Raw genomic sequence first — 25,641 nt, forward strand, 5'->3', positions numbered from 1 at the left:
TGAAATAGCATTTGATTGTGAATATTATGATGGCTATCCAATCCCTAACATTACTGATAGGGATATGCAAGCCCTGCTATAAACAACTCATCTTCAACTGTGTGGGAAAATATTGTATCTTAGCAAAAACAACAAAAATGGCCTACATCCATGAATCTGCTTTCTTCATCTCTGTCCTCAAACAATATTTGCTTTGTCACCAAAACAATAGTTTGTCCCCTCCACAAAACTCTAATCTCTTACTGGATCTGTGAGATCCCTAAACCACTGGGAGCATGTATAATTGTACTGAATCTGTCCAGAGACACACTATAGCACTTTTGATGTTGTCCTTACTGACATTTTGGTGATACAAAGTCACCCGGTTTATTTAAGTGGGCCAGTGCAGACTGAGGACACAACATATTATGTTTGGTGACCCTGACAAACACGATGCAGCACAAAACTCACGCCTGACACTGAACAGTGGATGGGAGATATCACAAGGCATCAACAAAGTGGAGAGATATGCTCAGAGATTAACATGTTACATCATTGCTTAAGAAAAACTGAGCAACATCCATCCAAGCATGAATGGTTGTTCTTCTCTGCTCTGCATCTATTCTTCATTGTAATTGACACCATCTTCACATTTTCAGCATCATTTGAATATTTAACCAATGCTTTGTTGCATTTTTTATCACAGGGAATATTGGGTCTGATCTGTCGTACAATAACGTTGGAATGTTCATCTCATCTGATGCTGGTAACAACTGGAGACAGGTGAGTTTAAGCTGAATTTGGGGGTAAAAGCTAAGGCATTCTCTTCTAAGGCATTCTAATAATATATTTGAATATTGTAGTTTGGAGAATAAGTATTTTGGACTGCTGTCTCTACCTTTTGATCATGAGGTGTTTTGAGACTCAGTATTCAGCTAGATGTGTACAAGGTAACTGTATGTAAATCATATATTATATTGAATGGGCTGTGTGTCCTGTTTCAGATATTCGAGGAGGAACACAACGTCTGGTTTCTGGATAAAGGAGGGGCCCTTGTCGCTGTGAAACAACCAACCGTCCCCACTAGACATTTACAGTAGGTTTATATCTAATTCCGTCTTTGTATCTCTGTAAACTGGTTGCTATAACATGTTAGTACTTCTATTGATGTCAAGAAAACTTTTTTCAATGTTACTTTATATATGATTAAAGGCAGTATTCAAGGTTGGAACAACTTGCAAAGCACAAACATATGCAATAAAGATACAAACATATTGTCAATTGGGGGAAAGTGTTTTTCTTCACCAAGTCCCCCTTTTAGTACTTTTAACACTGACCATTCTATTGTAAATTGCATCACCCACGTTTTGCCTCAGTTAAGACCAACACAACTGAAACCACATCTCTATTCTTATATCACTTTAGAAAAACATTTAGAAGGTACTTTTAGCACCAAGGTGTGGAGGATTCCTTCCTTCCTGGTTGTGTCTCCTAGATGATTTAAGGAACACAGTAGAAGCCCTCATATCAAACCAGGTTTCAAATAGTATTGTTTTCTTTCAGCATTTAATTGAGACATTTAATTGTCTAGAGTGGCAGATGGATGGGGTTTGCACTTTTGGGCCAATTTCATTGGATCCATTAGGCCAGGTAACGGGCAGCTAAAGTATTTGAAAGATGGCAAATGCTATTTGAACCCAGGCAAGCGCTGTAGGAACCAACCCTCCAACCAAACCAATCCTTATATGATACAGTTCACAAACGTCCTGACCATGTGGCATCTCTCTCTCTCTCTCTCTCTCTCTCTCTCTCTCTCTCTCTCTCTCTCTCTCTCTCTCTCTCTCTCTCTCTCTCTCACTCTCCTCCCAGCTAGTGTAACATTTCCTGACCCTTGTATCCTCCTAATAGATGCCTATAAATGCTTTGTCTGTTGTCTGAGTTTATAGCCAGATGAAGGCATGCTGACTGACGGAGATTTAGATGGAAGCTGCAACAAGGGGGCTGCTGCTTCTTGCATCCTAGAGCAAGACTGTGCATTGTTGAGTGTTGTTCCCAACCTTGTCACACACAGTACTCCAGTGTTCTCACATCTGAAGTGATGTTGATGAGATGTCAGAATCAATAGAGAACAGGCCTGGAGGATGAAAGTTGCCCAATCTCTTTTTATTTATTTTTATTTGTCTCCCCATACCTCTCCGCCCCTGTTTTGTAGTCGTTAGAACATGAAACGGTTCTATTCTGGTATGTTTTGTGTGTTGTGTTTTTTCTTCTACATCACTTCACTCTAGACCGTAAGCAAACTCAGGACCTATGACGTTGTTGTTTTCTCTTCAAGTTGTTATGCCTCCAGGCTTTGATAGTCGAACACAGTTCTGTTGTTTTATTCTTCTTCTATTCAACAGAACGTTTGTTAACTGTAGTCAATTAGATACAACCTGAGGTTCAGCAGCTGACTGTCTATGGAGACGACTCACTCCAATGATCTTCCATGAATCCAGTTGACACACTGTAATTGAGAGCATCAGGGCTCGTATTCAGAGTAGCAATGCTGATCCAGGATCAGATCCCACCGGTCTGTATAATCTCATTCCTTATGATCTAAAAGGTCAAATTGATCCTAGATCAGCACTCCAAGTCAGAATTACGAATATGGGCCTTGTTGTTACTGCCAGTCTGAGATGTGAATGGTTGCATCACAAATGACACCCTTTTTCCTAGTAGGCTTCTGTACTTTAGACCAGAGCCCTATAGGCCATTTGGGATTCATTCAATGTGTTATTGTGTTGTGACTCTGTTACAGGATCAGTTTTGATGAGGGGCGGCAGTGGACCAGACACAGCTTCTCCTTGGTGCCTCTGTTTGTGGACGGGATGCTGGTGGAGGCCGGGACAGAGAACCAGATCATGACGTGAGTCGGGACAATAGAGTAATCGAGGGAAGACGCGCAGTGATGAATGATCTATAGACGGGGGATGGCATTCTTTTGCCCTCCGTAGGAAGTCTTAGAGAGATGGAGAAAAGGAGGGATTTAATTTCTGTCTTCCATTGCTTTGGGACTCTGTTCCTTTTGGTGAAAGGGAAGGGGATGAGATGAATTTGTCTTCTTCTCGTTCTCTTGGGAACCCTGTTCCTCTTGGAGGGAAGATATGAGGGGATGGGGAGGAATTTTAATTCAACGAATGCTGATGTCTTGTCTTTATTAACAGACGTTTAAATGGGAGAAAATATTTGATTCATAAGGGTAGTCAGTTTGTTAGCTTAGGACTGATTTCCCCATTTGATTGACATATTTAACTAGGAAAATGTAATTACTCATAGACTTAACGTAATTGGTGAAAACTTGTAGCGCTGACAACCCTTGTCGAGTTATATTAACTTATGTATCCATCCTTTGGTTTCTCAAGGTTTTTTGGACATTTCAGCCATAGGTCTGAGTGGCAGCTTATCAAGATAGACTACAAGTCCATCTTCAACAGGAAATGTACAGAAGGAGACTATCAGACGTGGCACCTTCACAACAAGGTAAGAGCTCTTAAACAGGAAGTCGGTCCAACTTATCAATATGTGACCTTGTTAACAAATAACAATGAATTTACATGGTAGTTAGGGACTGACTGTACATTATTTATAATGACGATACCTGGAGAAAATCGGACCTCTCTGAAATGAAAATGGATGGCCCTTCCTTCAGTAAAATATATTTTTACCCGACCCTCCCTTAATGGTAAAAATAAAAAAACGTGGCCCTCCCCTATACCCAAAATAATAATAAAAACACAAAGTGGACAGCAGAGAACATGACAACCATTTACCATCACTCATAGGACAGAACAGAGTATTGCAGTTTTAGAAACCGTTCTTCGTTTTATTAGAAGGCAAAAATGCTAGAAAGTTGTGGGTTCAAAGACCACCGCGGACAAGGGTAGTGGTGAAAATATATCAATTAAATTAACAAAAGCACTGAATGAATCTATCAACTTATTTGCTTTCCCCCCAAAAAAGCCTTTTTATTAACACATTTCATGCAATTCTACATAATTTTACATGACTGGAGATGACTAAGGTCTTTTTAAATAGTAAAATAGAGCATGACAGCGAATGAGCGCATGCTGCAGCATGTTTTGATTTCTCTACAGGCTATTGTTAAAAATAGAGGATAGTCTATGTCTGCAACAGTGCTAAAGTTGTCTGTCAACTGTAAAAAGTGAGCACAACAGAACCAGTTACAACTGAAGTACATGATCATCAATTCATTTGAGAAAAAGCCGTTAGTTGTTTAACACAGCAAAAAAATATATATATTTTGGGAAACAATCATTTTCTATTTCATTCCATGATATTATCAGGAATCTTGGTAAGACCCAAGTGCAGACTGTGTGAAGTAATAATGTTAATTGTAACAACAGGGGCAGGCAGACGACAGGTCAAGGCAGGCAGGGGTCAATAATCCAGAATAGAGGCCAAGGTACAGGACGGCAGGCAGGCTCAGGGTCAGAGACAGGCAGTGGTCAGGCGGGCGTGTACAGGGTCAGGACAGACAAGGGTCAAAAACCAGGAGGATGAGAAAAAGAGAGACTAGGGAATAACAGGAGCTGAGACAAAATGCTGGTAGGCTTGAACAAACAAGATGAACTGGCACAGATAGACAGACAGAAAACACAGGTATAAATACGCAGAGGATAACTGGGGAAGGTGGGCGACACCTGGAGGGGGTGTAGACAAGCACAAGGACAGGTGAAACAGATCAGGGAGTGACAGATATTGTTGCTGCAAAATAGATTTGTGTAGACTGTGATTAGGGCATGGGAGTATAAGAGCATCTGCTGGGCTAAATTAACAAACTAGGCATGCATACTGTAGCTCACCTCATGATCCTCAAACCACAGACTAGTCAAACTCGTGTTTCTATTTAATTCAAAATCATTTATTTTATTTCATTTTATACAGCCTAAATCAAAATGTACTATATAGGCATGTTGGTGAAGTGCTGTTGTTGATGTGTTGTTAAAATGCTGTGCACCTGCCAGTCTGTAGCGTGTCACAAATGTTTCTCAATTAATTTCTTGCGACAAGCAATCCCGGATCCGGGATCGTAATCATAGCCTCAAATGAATTAGCATAACGCAGCGGACATAAATTTCCCTAGTAACTTTTCCTATTCATGAAAATCGCAAATGAAATAAATATATTCAAACACAAGCTTAGCCTTTTGTTAACAACACTGTCATCTCAGATTTTCAAAATATGCGTTACAGCCAACGCTAGACAAGCATTTGTGTAAGTTTATCATGGCATAATACTGGCAGCAGGCAACATTTTCACAAAAATAAGAAAAGCAACCAAATTACAACGCCAAACTTTTTTCAAAATGAACTCCATAATATCGACAGAAACACGGCAAACGTTCTTTAGGATCCATCCTCAAGGTGTTTTTAACATATATATTCGATAATATATCCGTCGAGGCAATTGGTTTCTCATAAGAAGCGATTGGAAAAATGGCTACCTCAGTATTTTACGCAAGATTTTCTGCGGGAGACACCATGTGACCACTTGCTAAATATGCTCCCTTACGGCTATTCTTCAATGGAAATGCGCAATGCTATAGACAATGCTATAGACACCTTGGGGAATACATGGAAAACGTAAGCTCATTCGTAGCTCATTCACAGCCATATAAGGAGTCATTGGCATGAGGCGGTTTCAAAAAATGCGTCACTTCCTGGTTATATCTGGGTTTCGCCTGTAACATCAGTTCTGTGGCACTCACAGACAATGTCTTTGCAGTTTTGGAAACGTCAGAGTGTCTTCTTTCCAAAGCTGTCAATTATATGCATAGTCGAGCATCTTTTCGTGACAAAATATCTTGTTTAAAACGGGAACGTTTTTCATCCCAAAACTTTAATAGCACCCCCTAAATGGCAGGCTAAAGCCAGGAAATAATAATAATTTAACAATAATACATTATTGTTCCTTCTTAGGCTACCTGGCTTGCTGCTGACTGCTGCTAGCCTGTTGGAATGTAGAACGTCAATTGATAGACAGAATCACACATTACTTCCCAAAGAAAGTACATTTTTTTTGTCTCCACGGTTGTAGAAGGTAGCAGGCTCTACATGTCATAGAGACAAACCAAAGATATCGCATATGCATCAGTCTCTTCTTTCCCCGGCATATTACAGCTTGTTTCTAGCATAAAGAATTGTGGATTCAAGTGTCCTTACAATTTCACTTTATATAATCAGGTCCATACACTTTTATTTCCAAAGTAACAAGCTAACAAGGGGGTAGGCCTATGCTTTTAGACTTTTTCTTTAATTAACAAATGCCACAATACCCTCAAATACCCCCTGAATTCGAGCCCTGGATTTAACTTAACATACCAAGCTCTCCACTGACACTGAGATGTTTAAGGAGTGTATGGTGACTGAAGGAAATGGCTGACAAAGTCTATGGAATGTAGACTATAATTTCATCTGTCAAACAGGTAGGCCTACTTCTTATTTCTTGAACAAGAAGAAATAGACTCCAACACAAAGCCCTCTTGTTGTTAGAAGCCTAAAGTCAAATTAAACTGCTGCTACTTCATAGTAATGTAAGTTACGTAAATTACTTGAATATGGCTAATTGTGAGGTCAAAAACTCTGATAAATAGCTTCATTATGGGCAACAAAACATATGTTTTTTTTATTAAAATCAAATCTATCAGTAGCCAGTTCACCTCGGGTCTTCCTTTTCATCTTCATTCTCTCCCTCTCAAACTGAACAGGGCATCAGTAGACCTAGTCTGCACGCACATATATATACTCTTTTGGACAAATAAAATAAAAAATATGGAATAAGTCTTTGACTCGCCTCCTGAAGTGCCACCTTACACAGCACAGTCATTTGTTAGGCAGCACAAAAGTGTTTACATCAGCAAGAGAAGGGCTAGCCGGGGCTCATGATTGGGAACGCCTATCCATTGCAGTGTGTAATGCAGTCTAACCTAGTTTTTTATACACCATCCCAGCAGCTCAAAAACTCAGGAGGGAAGTACATTTTCTAAGAAATATAACTTTGCCCTGTGCTTCTCCTAGCATACTCTTCATATAGCCTAGGCTTATAGCATATAGTATAGTCTGTGGATCATTTTATTGAGACCACAGTAGTGGCACTTGATATTGCGTGCCTAGCAGAGAATCAGGGATGAGGGGCATCATTGGGCACACATCGAGATAGTATAATAAGCAACTAATTCTCAAAACCTGAGCAATTTGACATTTTATCAATTACAAATTACCTGACCCTCCCCTGGCCAAAATAAAAAAAACACAAGAAACCCTCCCCCTGACTGATATTAAAAAATGACCCTCCCCCATTTTCCTACAGGTACCAATATTTTTACAAGGGAGATACAGTGTTTGGGTAGTTCCAATAAGCTCAATAGGTTAACATAATAATGGTTTGACTTGCTGTTCTATGTGAATTTGACATTTGAAAATGACATACTGTAATCCCATGTGTGTTCACTATATGGATTAATATCCTGTATGTGTTTCACAGGGCGAGCCGTGTGTGATGGGCCAGAAACAGATCTATATGAAACGCAGACCAGGAAACTATTGCATGCTGGGAAAAGACTACGCCAAAGTCCTCTCTGCTGAGTCGTGTATCTGTCGGGCCCACGACTTTGAATGGTAATTATAGTATACTAGTATAATAACTCACAATTGCAGTAAAATATAAGACATGAAAACATATCCTTTTATCTCAAATCTAAACATGAGTAGATCAACAGAGGTTTCATTGTCCATAAAAGAGAGAGACATGTTGTATGTTGTGTATGTTGTCCCATTTAAGTCATTTTTGGATTTATTACACTATTTCAGGATCCCATTAATTTGGTTCATTTTCCGTGTCAGTGCTCCAATTATGAGATATTTTGGGGAATAATTTGCTCCTAACGTCTGTCTCTCTGGCTGAGCTCGTCTTGCTATGTTTATAATAACGTAGAGAAGATGAAGGGTGTTAATAGGACTGTAGGTTGCTGTTGTTTTTTGTCTTCTAAAGGCAGGGAAGAGAAAAGCAAAGATACATTTGTATATAAATGCCAGTGGTGTCAGGTAAAACTGTATGAGTTTTAATTAGAATCCATTCATCTCCAGGGATAGTTGTTTTCAATTATTTTGGGAATGCAATTATTATATGATACAGTTCACAAACGTCCTGACCATGTGGCGTCTCTCTCTCTCTCTCTCTCTCTCTCTCTCTCTCTCTCTCTCTCTCTCTCTCTCTCTCTCTCTCTCTCTCTCTCTCTCTCTCTCTCTCTCTCTCGCTCTCGCTCTCTCTCTACAGCTGGTGACAGGGACAGTGAAATGCAAAAATTAAAAAACAATCTCTTTAAGAAACGTCAACGTTCAGAGTGAACAACAAAAACACTTTTTATTGACTTTGAAGTGTACACAAAAGTCAAGGTCTGAAATGTTTGCTGATTGCGTATTGTATAACAGGGTGACAATGCACCGGCGTGTTGTTCTGTTGTGCTGTGAACAAAAGGTCCAGGGGTTGATTCCAAAGTGGGACAATGACGAGACTGAAATCAGAGGTTATAAACTGAACAAAAATATGAACGCAACATGCAACAATTTCAAATAATTTACTGAGTTGTAGTTGAAATGAGGAAATTAGTCAGTTGAAATAAATTCATTAGGCCCGAATCTATAGATTTCACATGAAGCATCTGTTGGTCAGATAACTTAAAATAAATTGCCCTCACAGTGGGCCTCAGGATCTCATCACGGTATTTGTGTGCATTCAAATTGCCATCAATAAAATTCACTTAAATTCTCTGACAAAAGATCTGGTGGACTTTCCTGCAGTCGGCATGCCAATTGCACAATATCTCAAAACTTGAGACATCTATGGCATTGTGTTGTGTGACAAAACTGCACATTTTAGAGTGTCCTTTTATTGTCTACATCACAAGGTGCACCTGTGTAATTATCATGCTGTTTAATCAGTTTCTTGATATGCCACACTTGTCAGGTGGATGGATTATCTTGGCAGGAGAAATTCTCACTAACAGCGAAATAGTATTGTTGTACCTATGGAACATTTCTGGGGATCCTTTATTTCAGCTCATGAAACATTGGACCTACACTTAATCTGTTGTGTTTGCATTTTGTTCAGGGTAGATACATAGATATAACACTTGATATGTTATATTAAAAATAAGTGAGGAGAGATTAGTATTAATGTGTAACCAAAACACGCTGGGAGTCTCCACAACTATAATGTACTAAACTGGACACCATACTTTTCTGTGAATTACTGGAAAGAAATGTGATCTTTGCATTGCCAAGGCTGTGATTCAGTGGTGCTTTAATGTCCTTAACTGGACACTGTACCTTCATTGGACTCACTTGGTCCCTTATAACTATTATCCTGACCAACCATAACACCATAACTTCACTTGACAGCCTGTCAATAAAGTGGGGGAGGTTCCTAATCACACTGAGGCCAGACCAGGCCATAGGGAATCCTAGACGGACCTCAGGCTTTGTTGCATCCTATTAGTTCTGGCTAGGTAATTAATTGATAAATCAATGACAGCGTCATTATTAGAATGGGCACTTGCCTAACCTGCTTTGCCCGATGTAAATCACTTTGTGATTGGGAGGTAGCTAATATCAGCCGTTGGGAGTCAGCCAACCCTGACCTGGCTGGCTGTGTTGACATGGAGTCCCCCAGGGCTCAGTCTTCCTATCTCTGCTGATCTGGAGCTTTTGTCAACCGCAGCCCAATCAATATATAATAATTATGGGTTGCAATGCAAAAAATATCTATTATATGTATCGTGCTGAGGGGATAGGAAAAATTAGCTGTAACATAACACAATAATACCGTATGTCCTTTGGATCAAAATCAAATCAAATTGTATTTATCACTTGCTGTGTAAACAGCAGGTGTAGACTAACAGTGAAATGCTTACTTTACGGGCCCTTTCCAACAAATAAAAAATAGAAAAATAATAATAAATACACAATGAGTAACTTGGCTATATATACGGGGTACCAGTACCAAGTTGATGTGCAGATGTATGAGGTAATTGAGGTAGATATGTACATAAATGAAAAGCCAACTGACATTTATTCCTGAGGTGCTGATCTGTTGCACCCTCTACAACCACTGTGATTATTATTAGATGACCCTGCTGTTCATCTATGAACATTTGAACATCTTGGCCATGTTCTGTTATAATCTCCACCCGACACAGCCAGAAGAGGACTGGCCACCCCTCATAGCCTGGTTCCTCTCTAGGTTTCTTCCTAGGTTTCAGCCTTTCTAGGCAGTTTTTCCTAGCCAACGTGCTTCTGCAGCTGCATTGCTTACTGTTTGGGGTTTTAGGATTGGTTTCTGTACAGCACATTATGACATTAACTGATGTAAAAAGGGCTTTATAAATGCATTTGATTGATATACAGTAGTAAGAGGTACCGTGTTGATGTTGATCACATTCTGTATGTGATTTGTTATAGTGATTATGGCTATGAACGGCGTAGAGAAGGGAACTGTCTACCAGCGTTCTGGTTCAACCCAGCTGTTGTATCAAGGAGCTGCAGCCAAGGACAGAACTACCTCAACAGCACAGGGTGAGTTGCACATAAGGACACTATTTTGTAGTGTTTCTATGTTGTCTATTCTAAGTGAAGGCAACCCTGCTGTATATTTCTGCTCAATGAAGGTCAAATATTTTTCTTTAATGTTTTCCATTTCATTTTGTAAAACATTATGATGGTTATAATATGGTCCATGTTAAAAAGCCTGAATAGGTGTCTCACATATCAAAAGAGAAGTACAAAAACATATTAAAACTTACAGTGGCTACAGTATCTCTCTGTATAGGTTGGCCAATGCTTATCATCTTCCCATCTTCCCACTGTAATGAAACACTGTCAGGGAGTCACACCCTCTGGCACGGCTCCTAGTGTGAATAGTGATATTGGCTATTTAGACCTGAGTCATTCACCAGACAGTAGATCTATACTGCGTGAGATGGTGCACTTCTGAGAGCTACAAAGCACTTTCGGGAATCCTAGGACACAGATTAGGACGTCTCAGGATGGCTAAGGTCTGAGGAGAACGGTACATCCTTCATTCATGCATTCGCTTCCCCAAGGTTAAAAGTCAAGTTTTGTCTCAGAGTTAGTAAGCATGTTCGAGTTTTGTCAGTGTGAAATTCATCTTTTAATTAGGGATCACTAAGCATTTTTAAGATTAACCAAAGAATAGCAAGTCTTGTTTACTAGCTCGGTCACTTCCGCAATCACTTTGAGGTTAAAAATACATTTTTTGCAATTTCTTGTCAAGCCTCATTGATTTACGTGACCAATACCCTAGCCTTTTTAATTAGCAGTGTCATGAAGCCAAAACCTCAGTAAACCATACTAAACATGTACTAAATCATTCAAATGGTATCTTCTTAAGGTACCGAAAAGTGGTGTCCAACAACTGCATCAAGGGAGTCAAGGACATGTACACACCCAGGAAGCAGATGTGTCCCAACAGGGCTCCAAAAGGCCTTTCTCTCTCCACCAGAGAGGGCAAGCTTACTGCCGACCTACACACCAACGTCACCTTCCTGGTGCATCTGGAGGAGGTAGGACTGGGCCAACTGCCAAAATGACCTCCTTTTTGTATTTCATTCTTATGGGCCTGTAGGAGCCCAAATGGATTCCTTTGTATGCATCACTGTTATGAGTTGCATTGATTTTCACTTTAAGCCATGAAATGAAAAATCTGTGTTTTGAGACAGAGTAAGAGCTAAAGACCTTAGAGAGAGATGCACCCCTGGAGACCCCTTTATAGAGTGATAAACTCAGAGTAGCCTCCTTCTAGGGCCAGGGCCTTGCCTCGCTCCCCTCACTCCCTAGACACTGTTCAACCACCTCACATTAAATTCAGGTGGAATAAGTGTGGTAGTGCTCTGCTCGGTGCGGCGGTGCTTTCCCCCTGCCCTGCAGCTAAGACGTAAGTGTCTCTCCCACGAGGTTACTCCCGGGCCCAGCAGTCATATTACAGTGTGATGAGTTGAGGAAATTATAATTGATTTATTTAATTGAGTGTCACGGCCGTCGTTAGGAAATGACCAAGGTGCAGCATTGTTAGCGTACATATATTTTTATTTTATATAATGACGCCAACAAAACAAGAAATAAAGAAACGACCGTAAAGCTTAACAGGGCTTTAGAGCCCCTAACAAAGATAACTACCCACAAAGACAAGTGGGAAAAGGAGCTGCCTAAGTATGGTTCCAAATCAGAGACAACGATAGACAGCTGTCCCTGATTGAGAACCATACCCGACCAAAACAAAGAAATACAAAACATAGAAAATAGAACATAGAATGCCCACCCCACATCACACCCTGACCTAACCAAATAGAGAAATAAAACGGTTCTCTAAGGTCAGGGCGTGACAAAGAGAGGCCTCCTCTGATAAGAGTATTGTATGTATTTTATAAAAATGTCAGTCCCAAAATAATTAAAAACAACTATCACAGGAGACTAATGGAGGTGAAGAGTCTTATGCATTAGGAAAATCCTTCGCTCCTGTTGAATTCAGACTTTAATATATTTTCATGAAGCCCAAGATGGTAGAATTTCTTGGGGAGAGCAAATGGGCCTAAATATTTAATTTGTGGTACTGCTGGGTAGTAAACATGGCGCTTCAGAAAAATAAAAAATTAAGGAGGGAGGTGGAAGAAAGTTTGATGTTTTGAGAGAGGGATGAGATCTGTAGTGTCACACGTCAAGGTTTCATTATCACAAAGTGACCTTATAGTATGTGATGTGTACACCGTCCAGATTTACTCTACATTAGCATGTCATGTTTACACCAAACATATTTACCCAACATTAGCTACCTTCTAGCATGTCATGTTTACACCATCCAGATTTACCCAACATTAGCTACATTATAGCATGTAATGTGTACACCAACCAGAACCAATGGAATAGTCCCAAAGGAGCAAATCCGTCCATCTAGCTCTCCAGACAGGCTCAATCAAACGCTCAAAGCATTTAAAAGAAATAAAAAACTATTTGAACCCAGGTATGACACACCATCAGCATGACAGCACTGACATCACACCGTTTATACCATCCTTTGTGTGTTGACATTCACCTGAACAAGACTCCTTTACACAGTCCTGCTGTGTTTGGACCTGAACTAACAAAACCCATTATTGTCAACCAGCACTGCTGTCCAGACCATGACGCTTACCCTATTATGCATTTTGGATTTGGAGGCCCTCTGAGTCACACATGGAGCCACGGACACAAAGCTTGACATTTAGCCAGTAGGCCAGCATCAGTCTCATGCAGATTTGCTAGTGATCCCAGGACACCTCGATAGAGAACTAGAAGTGTCCAGAGAAAGTGAACAGAGGACACCAACAGAATCCTGAATGACATCGGCGCCACTACAGTTCCACACAATAGCTGCCACTGTTATCCCTTTTCTTCCATTCTATTCTGCCTTTCTTTATTTGGCTTATCCATAGTTTATAATTTTCAGTGTACAATGGCGTGAAATATACCCCCAGAAGCCTTCTCCTGTTTTCATACTCTGCTGTGCTTGAAAATAAAGAAAACGGATTGTGAATAAGGAGAGAGAGACACTCACACCTCATTTTAGGTAACAGGCAAACACACTGCTCTCACAGTGGGGCAGAATATGATGCAACCCCAATGTTGGGCTTGTGCTGACTGCGAATGTAGTCCAGCAGTCTGTTGACTAGTGTACCTGCCACCCTGCTGTCTCTTGATTACTACACTGCTTCGACCTCCCTGTGGTTCTCTCTCCATCACACACACACTCACCACAGGGACTCATTTCAGACTCAGGATGCACACTGATGTAGAGGTGTCACAACACAATCTGTTGGACTTCTGACAGAAACAGACAATGATGTCCTGCCTGGGACCATGCATGCTTACTGAATAGTACTGTGGATTTGAGGCATTGTATTGAACCCAATTTTTTAAAACATTTATTTAACTAGGCAAGTCAGTTAAGAAAATATTCTTATTTATAATGACTGCCTACCAGGGAACAGTGGTTTAACTGCCTTATTCAGGGCCAGAATGACATCATTTTACTTTGTCAGCTCGGGATTCGATCCAGCAAACTTTTGGTTACTGGCCCAACACTCTAACAACTAGGCTGCCTGCCGCCACAAAACAATGACATGTATTTATGTCTAGAATAAACAAAAGTACAAGCATCTAGCTGGGCTCTGAAATACAATGGAATTGTTACATATTTATTTTTTATAATGATGAACTATATCTTCATATTATTATTATTATATATTTTTTTTCTGTCTTTCTTCATCTGTCGTCCTCACTTGAGACTTTACTTGTTTTCCAGGGTGACTCAATGAGAACCAACATCCAACTAGATTTCGGGGATGGCACGGCAGTCTCCTACTCCAACCTGAGCTGGATCGAAGAGGGGATCAGGCATGTTTACAAGACGGCTGGGATATTCCGTGTCTCAGCCTTGGCGGAAAACACCCTGGGATTTGATACTACCACGTTGTACCTTCATGTTACGTGTACGTCACCTCTATACATTCATCTATTTTGTCAGGAATATTCAATTCCCGCCATCTAGGAATGAAGTACTTCTGGTTTTAGTGTGTACTGTACCTGGTAGATAATTGGTCAGTTACTGTGACGTCGGCCATTGATTGGCCAGAGTGGTCGCTCACCTGGTGACCCTGGTCTGAATCAGTCCCTGATTGGAGGGAAAGAATGGAAAACAACAGTGCTGTGGTTCTCAATGATCATAATTGAATAGCTCTGCCTCATATTCCTCTGTAAATAACCACCTTACTAAATATACAGCAGTGTACAATGGGGCCAGTTAAAGGCAAAGTACCAGAATGCTTTCAACATAGTACAGCACTTTGATGCCCTCTCTCTTTTCATCTTGTAATGAACAAGCCAGCCAAATGTCAAGTAAATAATAGTGACAAATATAACATGCTTATGTCTAAAAGGCTTCAAGAATTATCCAGCTCTTTGAGGTGCAGTGTTTGAATTGCCCCCTTGTCTCTTGATTTGAAAAGCGAGGCTTTCGTCAATTAGTGAAGGTGCCATTTAAATGTTGTCTCTGGTCGCCACGTCACTTTTAGTCAGTTTACTTTGATATGATTGATGTCATTGATTCTGCTGGTGTTTTTTCCTGGTTTGGTACAAATTATTATAGTTTATTTTGTACTTTTACCCTTTTTTCTCCCCAATTTCATGATATCCAATTGGTAGTTACAGTCTTGTCTCATCGCTGCAACTCCCATACGGACTCGGGAGAGTTGAAGGTGGTGAGCCATGCGTTCTTCGAAATATGACCCTGCCAAGCCGCACTGCTTCTTGACACACTTCTCACTTAACCTGGAAGCCAACCGCACCAATGTGTCGGAGGAAACAAAACACCTGTCGATTGCAGTCAGATTGCAGACACCCGGTCTGCCACAAGGAGTCTCTAGAGCCCGATGCGACAAGGATATCCTTGTCAGCCAAACCTTCCCCTAACCCGAACAACTCTGTGCCAATTGTGCGGCACCTCATGGTTTCCCTGACCCGGCCGGCTGTGATAAAGTCTGGATCGAATCCGGGTCTGTAGTGACGCATCAAGCACTGCGATGCAGTGCCTTAGACCATTGCGCCACTCGGGAGGCTGTTTGGCACATTTTGAGGGAATTTACAGGGGAGAGAGTGTGCAGATAATGCTTTTAGCAATGTGCCAATCACAATGCCACCACATATTTCAAATTGGAATATTTTTAACACTAGACACAGTTTAGGGAGCCTGACCAAATTACTCACATCACACACACAACACACACACACACGCACATCCGCATAGACACAAATTTAAAAGGGGGAGACACACAGATACGCACACTTTCTATCTCTGTCACACACATCACACACACACACACACACACACAAACATACACAGACACTAACACATACACTGCATACACGTTTGAAAGCTAGGATAAAGATTAGTCTCAGTTAAAGAGGATAAGTGTTAACAGAAGCCCAGGCGGAGACGTACAGTACACACCAGAACGCCAAGTCACACCACTGTCAGCCGGAGTTTTACTGTTAAAATACCTTGTTATATCTCTCTCCTACAGGAACCTTCACCACTTAGATCACGATAATGCCACGTACACCCACGTCAACTCCCATTACGGTCTCAGCATGTCAGACAACACTATTACTCACAAGGTATCACGTCAAAAACATGATAACGTCAACGTGTTTTAAGTCGATAATAAATCTTGTTCTTCAACTAAATTCCATCAAAAGTATGGAACATTATGATAGTTAATGACATTTGTTGAGGAAGATTTCATTCACCTTCCCTTTTCAGCTAAAGTAGTCTTATTGAAAAGAAGATCCCACACACTACCCCTGTGATAATGATAAGTGATACTGGAAAGCGCGGTGTGGGAGATCTTATTTTCTCTAATTCTTTATTTCAGAAGGTTTCTATTTCTTTTTTTCCCACACAGCTGTAAAAAATGATCTTCGGATGTGCCAGTGCTTTTCATATTTAAACAAAAAATTATCTAAAAATAATATTTTGATGTGCGAGTGATTTTCATATTGTGTAGTTAGGCAGTCTCAAGCAATGTCCATGTAATTACAATCATATATGGAGTCTGAATCATCCAATACTGAGTCTGAATCCTCCAATACTGAGTCTGTATTATCCAATACTGACTCTGTATTATCCAGTACTGAGTCTGAATCATCCAATACTGAATATGAATCATCCTCTGTGTTTGTATCAGGTCCTGTGGAACATGTCCAGTTGCTGGCTCCATTTGTGGCCATCAAGAACAAGGAAGTAAACCTAACAGCAGTGGTCTGGCCCATCCACTCAAGGACCCTCACCTACTTCTGGTGGCTGGGGAACAGCACTGAGGTAAACTAGACTTAAAACACTTGGTCTACAGGGAAGAGGGCCTATAACCTGAGCCCTGTGGGACTCCAGTGTTGTGTATGGTATTCAGTATATGTGGGTTACCTGCTCTACAACATTAGTAGAGGTAAACTGACACTATTCAAAAGGGGTCTTACCCTATAATGCCATATAGTGTACATGTACTGCAGTGGTGGCTGGTGTAACTGTAACTAAATCAGAGGACAGGCTTATTGTAATGGCTGGAACAGAATAAATGGAACAGCATCGAACACTTCAAAGACATGGTTTCCATTCCAGTTCAATTCCACTTCAGCCATTATTATGAGCTGTCCTCCCTTCAGTAGCCTCCACTGATGTATATATGGGTTATACATGTCGTCTATGGTATTACATACATTGACCTCTTCTATTGTGGAAGACGACAGTGATAGCAGTCTCTGATCTTATTAGTTTGTCATGAGTTATTACCTTAGCTGCATTGGTTCTAGGTCTTATGTGGAGGATGTTTTTGTAGGGTTTTACTCAAGTCAGAAGCTCCAACTACTCTTAGTGAGAAGTTCAAGGAGAAGTTGTTATCATCTGAAATGGGTTTGTTTCATGTTCCGGGGATTTAGGTAAATGTTTTAGGTGAAGGGATTATATTACCTGATCAAATTGTGATCATCCATTTTGTCCTTGTGCCTTCTTCCTCCAGCCGGTGATCAGCTTAGATGGGAGCATCTCGTACACCTTCACCAGCGAGGGAATGAACACTGTTACGGTCCAAGTGTCTTCAGCCAACGCCATACTGCAAGACACTAAGACAATAGCAGTCCAAGGTAAGCATCAGTTCTCTCTCTCTCTCTCTCTCTCTCTCTCTCTCTCTCTCTCTCTCTCTCTCTCTCTCTCTCTCGGATCACCCTAATCAAATTATTCTGCTTGATGCAATGCCAATTTGCACATCTAGCAGGCAATGTTTGAGGGTACTTTACATTTGAATATGTCAGGATATGCGAAGGGGGACATTTCCCCAATTGTCTAAGAAATCACTCGTGCAAGCAATCAACTCCTCTTGTCAAACCATGAGCACATGCATACTGTACGCACACACACCAACATCTCTGTCAGCTTTCCCACCTGTCAGAAGACAGTTAGAGGGACACAACCAGAATGAAGGACAGTGGGGAATGGACAGGATACCTTGAGAATAATGCACCGAGATCAGGAGTTGAACTAACGGTCTGTTTCTGTTTCTCCCCTGGGTCTCTCTCTCTCTCTGACAGAGTTCTTCAAATCTCTGCTTTTATCTTTCTCCCCTAATCTGGACGAGTACAACCCTGACGTCCCCGAGTGGAGACAGGATGTGGGGAGAGTCATTAAGAAGGCTCTGCTCCAAGTAAGTGTGAATTCCTTCCATCTCTATTTTTCTCTCTCTCTCTTGTTTCTTCCTATCCTCTCAGACGCTTTGGCATTCACCCTCGGGCTGTCCTATGATTCGTTATCACACAGGTGCGAGAGTCTCGGCTTCTTCTTCCTCCCTCGAGGCAGCTATATTAGCACTAACAGAAGTTGGAGCAATGAAATGCATTCTTCGGCAATTAGCCTGGAATGAAGGAGATCTAGGCATTACTGTGACATTGGATGTGCGTAGTATCTGTGGAGGAGAGCTAGCACTGATATGTCATATTTAAGTGTGTTTTTCTTCCACTTTGTGTGTTGGTTTAGGCCTTTAGTGTGAGAATTGTGGTCTCTATGTGTTTTCACCAACTCCCACAGTTGATTTGACATGAGAGGCGCCTCAGGCGAGTTAGTCTGAGAGCCAGTGGAGGGAGCTACTGTGATGGAGGACAGGGTGAAGCTCTGTGAGGGATAAAGTGCACCTTATCACCTGGCATTCTGGGAGCCACATACTATGTTCATGGCAGTATAGTATAGCACCAACCAATTGATTTGTGTTAAACAGAGGGGCACACTCAGTTAAGGTTATATATCTAGCTTGGGCTATTAATTGCTAGCCTCAATAGGGATTTACAGCAATAGGGGGTTACAGCACCACTTTTCATACAGAATGTTTTGTTATACAACCTTTTAGGACCAACATACATTATACGGTATCTATTGAGTTTATGAACACTAACTAGTCCATGTGTCACGTGCTCCTCCATATTCCGTTTAATCCTCATTTCATCTCTTTCACCCTGTCTCTAAAAGAAAATCATATTAAGGCCTATTCGTCCATGTACTGCTAGCGTTGGCATAGGTTGCATAGCCTAGATATTGTGCAAAAATCGTCATACAAAGTGTTATTAGAATTTTTACCTTCATTTTTATTTTCGAATTTTCTGCGGTTCACGTTCAGTTCACCCTCAAAATGAAACATATTCTGTTGTGTCAAGGTAAACAACTCCCCACAATGAGGAAAAGGAGAAGGTTCAGCAAAATTGCAATTAAAGTCTATTAAACTGCAGTATTGCCGTACTACAGTACAGCTCTACGGTTGACAATAGTGAGAGTCAGGCAGGGATGCACTGTTCCTCCTCAGCTGATTCCAACCCAATGCCTAATAGAGGTTTGAATGGGGAGTTCAGTAAGAGGCTATTTCAAGTTATTTTCCAGAATCATTCCATCTCCGCTTTCTCTGGCTTCTTCTTTCCTCCCCCTGCGGAACATGGAAGATGCCGAAGGCTCACTCTCAAGTTCCAGACAGTGGCTGTCGGCAAATTCATATAATTTTCTATGTTTCGCGGAAGCCACCCCTGGTTTCACCACCAGCTGTTAATGCATCTATCAGTGTGGTGAAAGAGTTTAACACGTCCTATTTTTTTCCCTAAGAGAGGGCACCCCCCCCCCCCCCCCCCCGGGTAACGACTGTACTTGACTTCACAGAATAAAATCATAGATATAGGTGAATCATCATTACATATTTATAACAACATTGTTGTGAAAATAGTATAACCCAATATTGTCAAGTTCATGACGAATGAGAAGCAGAATCCACGTCTTGGTGTGTTTACAATAGTAATTAGTAATAAACCACTGTTTCATCTTATTTATTTAGCTTTGCATACAGTAAGATTGTGAGGAAGCCGATCCAAAAGCGTTTGCTGTTAAAATATTAAAGCGACAAGATACAGTCTTGAAAAGGTGGTTTTTCAGCCAAATTTGGGCATGGACAAAGTTCCCTCCAAAACACTCACTCATCTGACTCAGTCTGACTCACCCACTCTCCTCCCTTAACCCAGATCAGATTTTTCACTCCAGAAAATGAGTTTTGGGGGCACAAAATGCCAGTGCTACCTAAGCACACAGAGCCCGAAGGCTTTTTAGAGTAATGAGTGATCGCAAAAAGAACATTTGTGCTGAGTGTATTGATTTTTACAGGTGCTATTGTATCCTATCCCCTCCATCTCCCGTTCCCTCTCCCATTCCATACCTTTTTCCCCTCATTGCATGTAATTCCTTTGCTCTATAATTGTCCACTACTTGAGTACTTTTCTACTCAAATAGTGATTTTAAGGCTTGATAATTGATGTGCATCAAGTGTATGTGACTCGCCGACTACGCCACTCCATTGTCCGCCAGTAGCCAAATAGATAACCCATAAAAAACATGAGTGGCTTTTTAAATGGACACTGATTTCTGGTTGGAACCCTGTGCCTAGCTGGTAATCTAAAGTGGATAAAGGACATTCTGAAGAAAAACATTTAGTAGTAGCTATTTTGAAGTCATGGAAAAACAGTTGTTTTGCAAGACATACTCTTCTCATCAAGAAAGAAATACACTTTTGCAAAAACATGGAGGTTGAATTTGGATTGAAACAAGTTCAACACTTTATTTAACACCTATATTATTTAATATTTATTTAACACCTTTAACATGTTATGTCACAGTCATAGTCATTGTTTGTCATTAAAGCTAAAACAACTTGTCTTAAACTGTTGTGACATTGTGTTATTTTAAGGCTGGTTATGACATCTACATAAGAGTGTCAAAACCCACCACACAAAGCAAACCATTCTATCACACCGTAGCCTACTTGTAAACAGTATATTTATGTTATATTGCATTTTCTAAAATTGCCCACGCATTGATGTCAGACCCAATGCACTGTTGCTCTGGACTGGGATGAATGCAGGAGCAGATTTCAGAAGTAGGCCAAGACACCCTCTTTGTGACTGATGACTGACATAAGGGCATGTACATGATAGACCTATCTGGCTTATATCATTATGATGGTCATAATGCCTCTTGAGTGTCAACGTACATTTTCTTAGTCCAAGTAGAGTAACACAGGATGTATAATGTGTATTTTCCATAAGTTATATGAGGAAAAAATACATGATCGTAAAGAATTCAGTACAACAACAACATCAACGGATTTACAGTGGGGCAAAAAAGTCTTTAGTCAGCCACCAATTGTGCAAGTTCTCCCACTTAAAAAGATGAGAGAGGCCTGTACTTTTCATCATAGGCACACTTCAACTATGACAGACAAAATGAGAAGAAAAAATCCAGAAAATAACATTGTAGGATTTTTTATGAATTTATTTGCAAATGATGGTGGAAAATAAGTACAGTGCCTTGCGAAAGTATTCGGCCCCCTTGAACTTTGCGACCTTTTGCCACATTTCAGGCTTCAAACATAAATATATAAAACTGTATTTTTTTGTGAAGAATCAACAACATCATGAAGTGGAACGACATTTATTGGATATTTCAAACTTTTTTAACAAATCAAAAACTGAAAAATTGGGCGTGCAAAATTATTCAGCCCCTTTACTTTCAGTGCAGCAAACTCTATCCAGAAGTTCAGTGAGGATCTCTGAATGATCCAATGTTGACCTAAATGACTAATGATGATAAATACAATCCACCTGTGTGTAATCAAGTCTCCGTATAAATGCACCTGCACTGTGATAGTCTCAGAGGTCCGTTAAAAGCGCAGAGAGCATCATGAAGAACAAGGAACACACCAGGCAGGTCCGAGATACTGTTGTGAAGAAGTTTAAAGCCGGATTTGGATACAAAAAGATTTCCCAAGCTTTAAACATCCCAAAGAGCACTGTGCAAGCGATAATATTGAAATGGAAGGAGTATCAGACCACTGCAAATCTACCAAGACCTGGCCGTCCCTCTAAACTTTCAGCTCATACAAGGAGAAGACTGATCAGAGATGCAGCCAAGAGGCCCATGATCACTCTGGATGAACTGCAGAGATCTACAGCTGAGGTGGAAGACTCTGTCCATAGGACAACAATCAGACGTATATTGCACAAATCTGGCCTTTATGGAAGTGGCAAGAAGAAAGCCATTTCTTAAAGATATCCATAAAAAGTGTTGTTTAAAGTTTGCCACAAGCCACCTGGGAGACACACCAAACATGTGGAAGAAGGTGCTCTGGTCAGATGAAACCAAAATTGAACTTTTTGGCAACAATGCAAAACGTTATGTTTGGCGTAAAAGCAACACAGCTGAACACACCATCCCCACTGTCAAACATGGTGGTGGCAGCATCATGGTTTGGGCCTGCTTTTCTTCAGCAGGGACAGGGAAGATGGTTAAAATTGATGGGAAGATGGATGGAGCCAAATACAGGACCATTCTGGAAGAAAACCTGATGGAGTCTGCAAAAGACCTGAGACTGGGACGGAGATTTGTCTTCCAACAAGACAATGATCCAAAACATAAAGCAAAATCTACAATGGAATGGTTCAAAAATAAACATATCCAGGTGTTAGAATGGCCAAGTCAAAGTCCAGACCTGTGGAAAGAACTGAAAACTGCTGTTCACAAATGCTCTCCATCCAACCTCACTGAGCTCGAGCTGTTTTGCAAGGAGGAATGGGAAAAAATGTCAGTCTCTCGATGTGCAAAACTGATAGAGACATACCCCAAGCGACTTACAGCTGTAATCGCAGCAAAAGGTTGCGCTACAAAGTATTAACTTAAGGGGGCTGAATAATTTTGCACGCCCAATTTTTCAGTTTTTGATTTGTTAAAAAAGTTTGAAATATCCAATAAATGTCGTTCCACTTCATGATTGTGTCCCACTTGTTGTTGATTCTTCACAAAAAAATACAGTTTTGTATCTTTATGTTTGAAGCCTGAAATGTGGCAAAAGGTTGCAAAGTTCAAGGGGGCCGAATACTTTCGCAAGGCACTGTATTTGGTCACCTACAAACAAGCAAGATTTCTGGCTCTCACGGACCTGTAACTTCTTCTTTAAGAGGCTCCTCTGTCCTCCACTCGTTACCTGTATTAATGGCACCTGTTTGAACTTGTTATCAGTATAAAAGACACCTGTCCACAACCTCAAACAGTCACACTCCAAACTCCACTATGGCCAAGACCAAAGAGCTGTCAAAGGACACCAGAAACAGAATTGTAGACCTGCACCAGGCTGGGAAGACTGAATCTGCAATAGGTAAGCAGCTTGGTTTGAAGAAATCAACTGTGGGAGCAATTATTAGGAAATGGAAGACATACAAGACCACTGATAATCTCCCTCGATCTGGGGCTCCACGCAAGATCTCACCCCGTGGGGTCAAAATGATCACAAGAACGGTGAGCAACAATCCCAGAACAACACAGGGGGACCTAGTGAATTACCTGCAGAGAGCTGGGACCAAAGTAACAAAGCCTACCATCAGTAACACACTACGCCGCCAGGGACTCAAATCCTGCAGTGCCAGACGTGTCCCCCTGTTTAAAGCCAGTACATGTCCAGGCCCATCTGAAGTTTGCTAGAGTGCATTTGGATGATCCAGAAGAAGATTGGGAGAATGTCATATGGTCAGATGAAACCAAAATATAACTTTTTGGTAAAAACTCAACTCGTCGTGTTTGGAGGACAAAGAATGCTGGGTTGCATCCAAAGAACACCATACCTACTGTGAAGCATGGGGGTGGAAACATCATGCTTTGGGGCTGTTTTTCTGCAAAGGGACGACTGATCCGTGTAAAGGAAAGAATGAATGGGGCCATGTATCGTGAGATTTTGAGTGAAAACCTTCTTCCATCAGCAAGGGCATTGAAGATGAAACGTGGCTGAGTCTTTCAGCATGACAATGATCCTAAACACACCGCCCGGGCAATGAAGGAGTGGCTTCGTAAGAAGCATTTCAAGGTCCTGGAGTGGCCTAGCCAGTCTCCAGATCTCAACCCCATAGAAAATCTTTGGAGGGAGTTGAAAGTCTGTGTTGCCCAGCAACAGCCCCAAAACATCACTGCTCTAGAGGGGATCTGCATGGAGGAATGGGCCAAAATACCAGCAACAGTGTGTGAAAACCTTGTGAAGACTTACAGAAAACGTTTGACTTCTGTCATTGCCAACAAAGGGTATATAACAAAGTATTGAGATAAACTTTTTTTATTGACCAAATACTTATTTTCCACCATAATTTGCAAATAAATTCATTAAAAATCCTACAATGTGATTTTCTGGATTTTTTTGTACCGATGATGAAAATTACAGGCCTCTCTCATCTTTTTAAGTGGGAGAACTTGCACAATTGGTGGCTGACTAAATACTTTTTTGCCCCACTGTATCTCTAAATTGTATTATTTTTTATTTTTTTTTCCCTGCCAAGAAGCTTCCTTTTTCCTTTCTCCATGTTTCCACTGGGCTTCCCTTCCTGCTTCTCTTCTTCCAACGTATGAGGCTCGCACTGCAGTTAACAGTTTGAATGTCTCCCCCTAGTGGTACCACGACATATACATGTATATAATGTTGTGAACAAACTAAGTTTGATTCCAAAATCTGGAACATTTCTGTTGTTGTAAGGGTAATAATATAAGCCAGATAGGCTTTTACCGCCAGTCATAAGTTCCAAAGAGGGTGTTTTGTCCTTCTCCTGTTTTCATCCCAGTCATCAGTGACAGAGCATTGGGCTAGGCACATGTTTGGCATCAATGTGTGCACAATTAATAAAATGGACAATTTAAGAAATGTTATATAACATATTATTTACAAGTAGATTGTATTGGTCTGCCTTGTGTTTTAGTTTTTTGTGTGCTCTTTAACACTCTTACATAGATGTCATAATCAGCCATAAAATATTGTAATATACAATACCAGTCAAACATTTGGACACAGTTTTTCTTTATTTGTACTATTTTCTACATTGTAGAATAATAGTGAATACATCAAACTATGAAATAGCACATATGGAATCATGTAGTGACCAAAAAAGTGTTAAACAAATCAAAATATATTTACATTTTAGATGCTTCAAAGTAGCCACCCTTTGCATTGATGACAGGGCTATCTTCTGTACACCACCCCTCCCTTGGCACAACACAACGTATTGACTCGAACGCATTAGGAAGGAAAGAAATTCCACAAATTAACTTTAAACAAGGCACACCTATTAATTGAAATGCATTCCATGTGACTACCTCATGACGCTGGTTGAGAGAATGCCAAAAATGTGCAAAGCTGTCATCAATGCAAAGGGTGGCTACTTTGAAGCATCTAAAATGTAAATATATTTTGATTTGTTTAACACTTTTTTCGTTACTACATGATTCCATATGTGCTATTTCATAGTTTGATGTATTCACCACTGTTATACAATGAAAAACCCTTGAATGAGTAGGTGTGTCCAAACATTTGACTAGCACTGTATGTCACAACTTGTCTAAATATACGTGTCATAACAGTGACAATGCTATGTCAACTATTATGACATATGG

At 40.6% G+C, this 25,641-nt stretch overlaps 1 protein-coding gene across 1 annotated transcript in view; it reads left to right on the forward strand.

Annotated features, from left to right (window-relative positions):
- The window catches only part of LOC139369596 (VPS10 domain-containing receptor SorCS3-like), a 244,686-nt gene that overhangs the window by 213,435 nt on the left and 5,610 nt on the right, over positions 1 to 25,641 (forward strand). Inside the window, exons 12-22 of the mRNA XM_071108850.1 lie at positions 686 to 762; positions 984 to 1,075; positions 2,780 to 2,887; positions 3,384 to 3,501; positions 7,525 to 7,658; positions 10,500 to 10,613; positions 11,449 to 11,620; positions 14,395 to 14,581; positions 16,835 to 16,968; positions 17,663 to 17,786; positions 18,231 to 18,343. Of these exons, the coding sequence (XP_070964951.1) occupies positions 686 to 762; positions 984 to 1,075; positions 2,780 to 2,887; positions 3,384 to 3,501; positions 7,525 to 7,658; positions 10,500 to 10,613; positions 11,449 to 11,620; positions 14,395 to 14,581; positions 16,835 to 16,968; positions 17,663 to 17,786; positions 18,231 to 18,343 (1,373 nt within the window). The remainder of the gene's footprint in view (positions 1 to 685; positions 763 to 983; positions 1,076 to 2,779; positions 2,888 to 3,383; positions 3,502 to 7,524; positions 7,659 to 10,499; positions 10,614 to 11,448; positions 11,621 to 14,394; positions 14,582 to 16,834; positions 16,969 to 17,662; positions 17,787 to 18,230; positions 18,344 to 25,641) is intronic.

Source organism: Oncorhynchus clarkii, chromosome 17, assembly GCF_045791955.1.
Source record: "Oncorhynchus clarkii lewisi isolate Uvic-CL-2024 chromosome 17, UVic_Ocla_1.0, whole genome shotgun sequence".
Taxonomy (NCBI): Eukaryota; Metazoa; Chordata; class Actinopteri; order Salmoniformes; family Salmonidae; genus Oncorhynchus; species Oncorhynchus clarkii.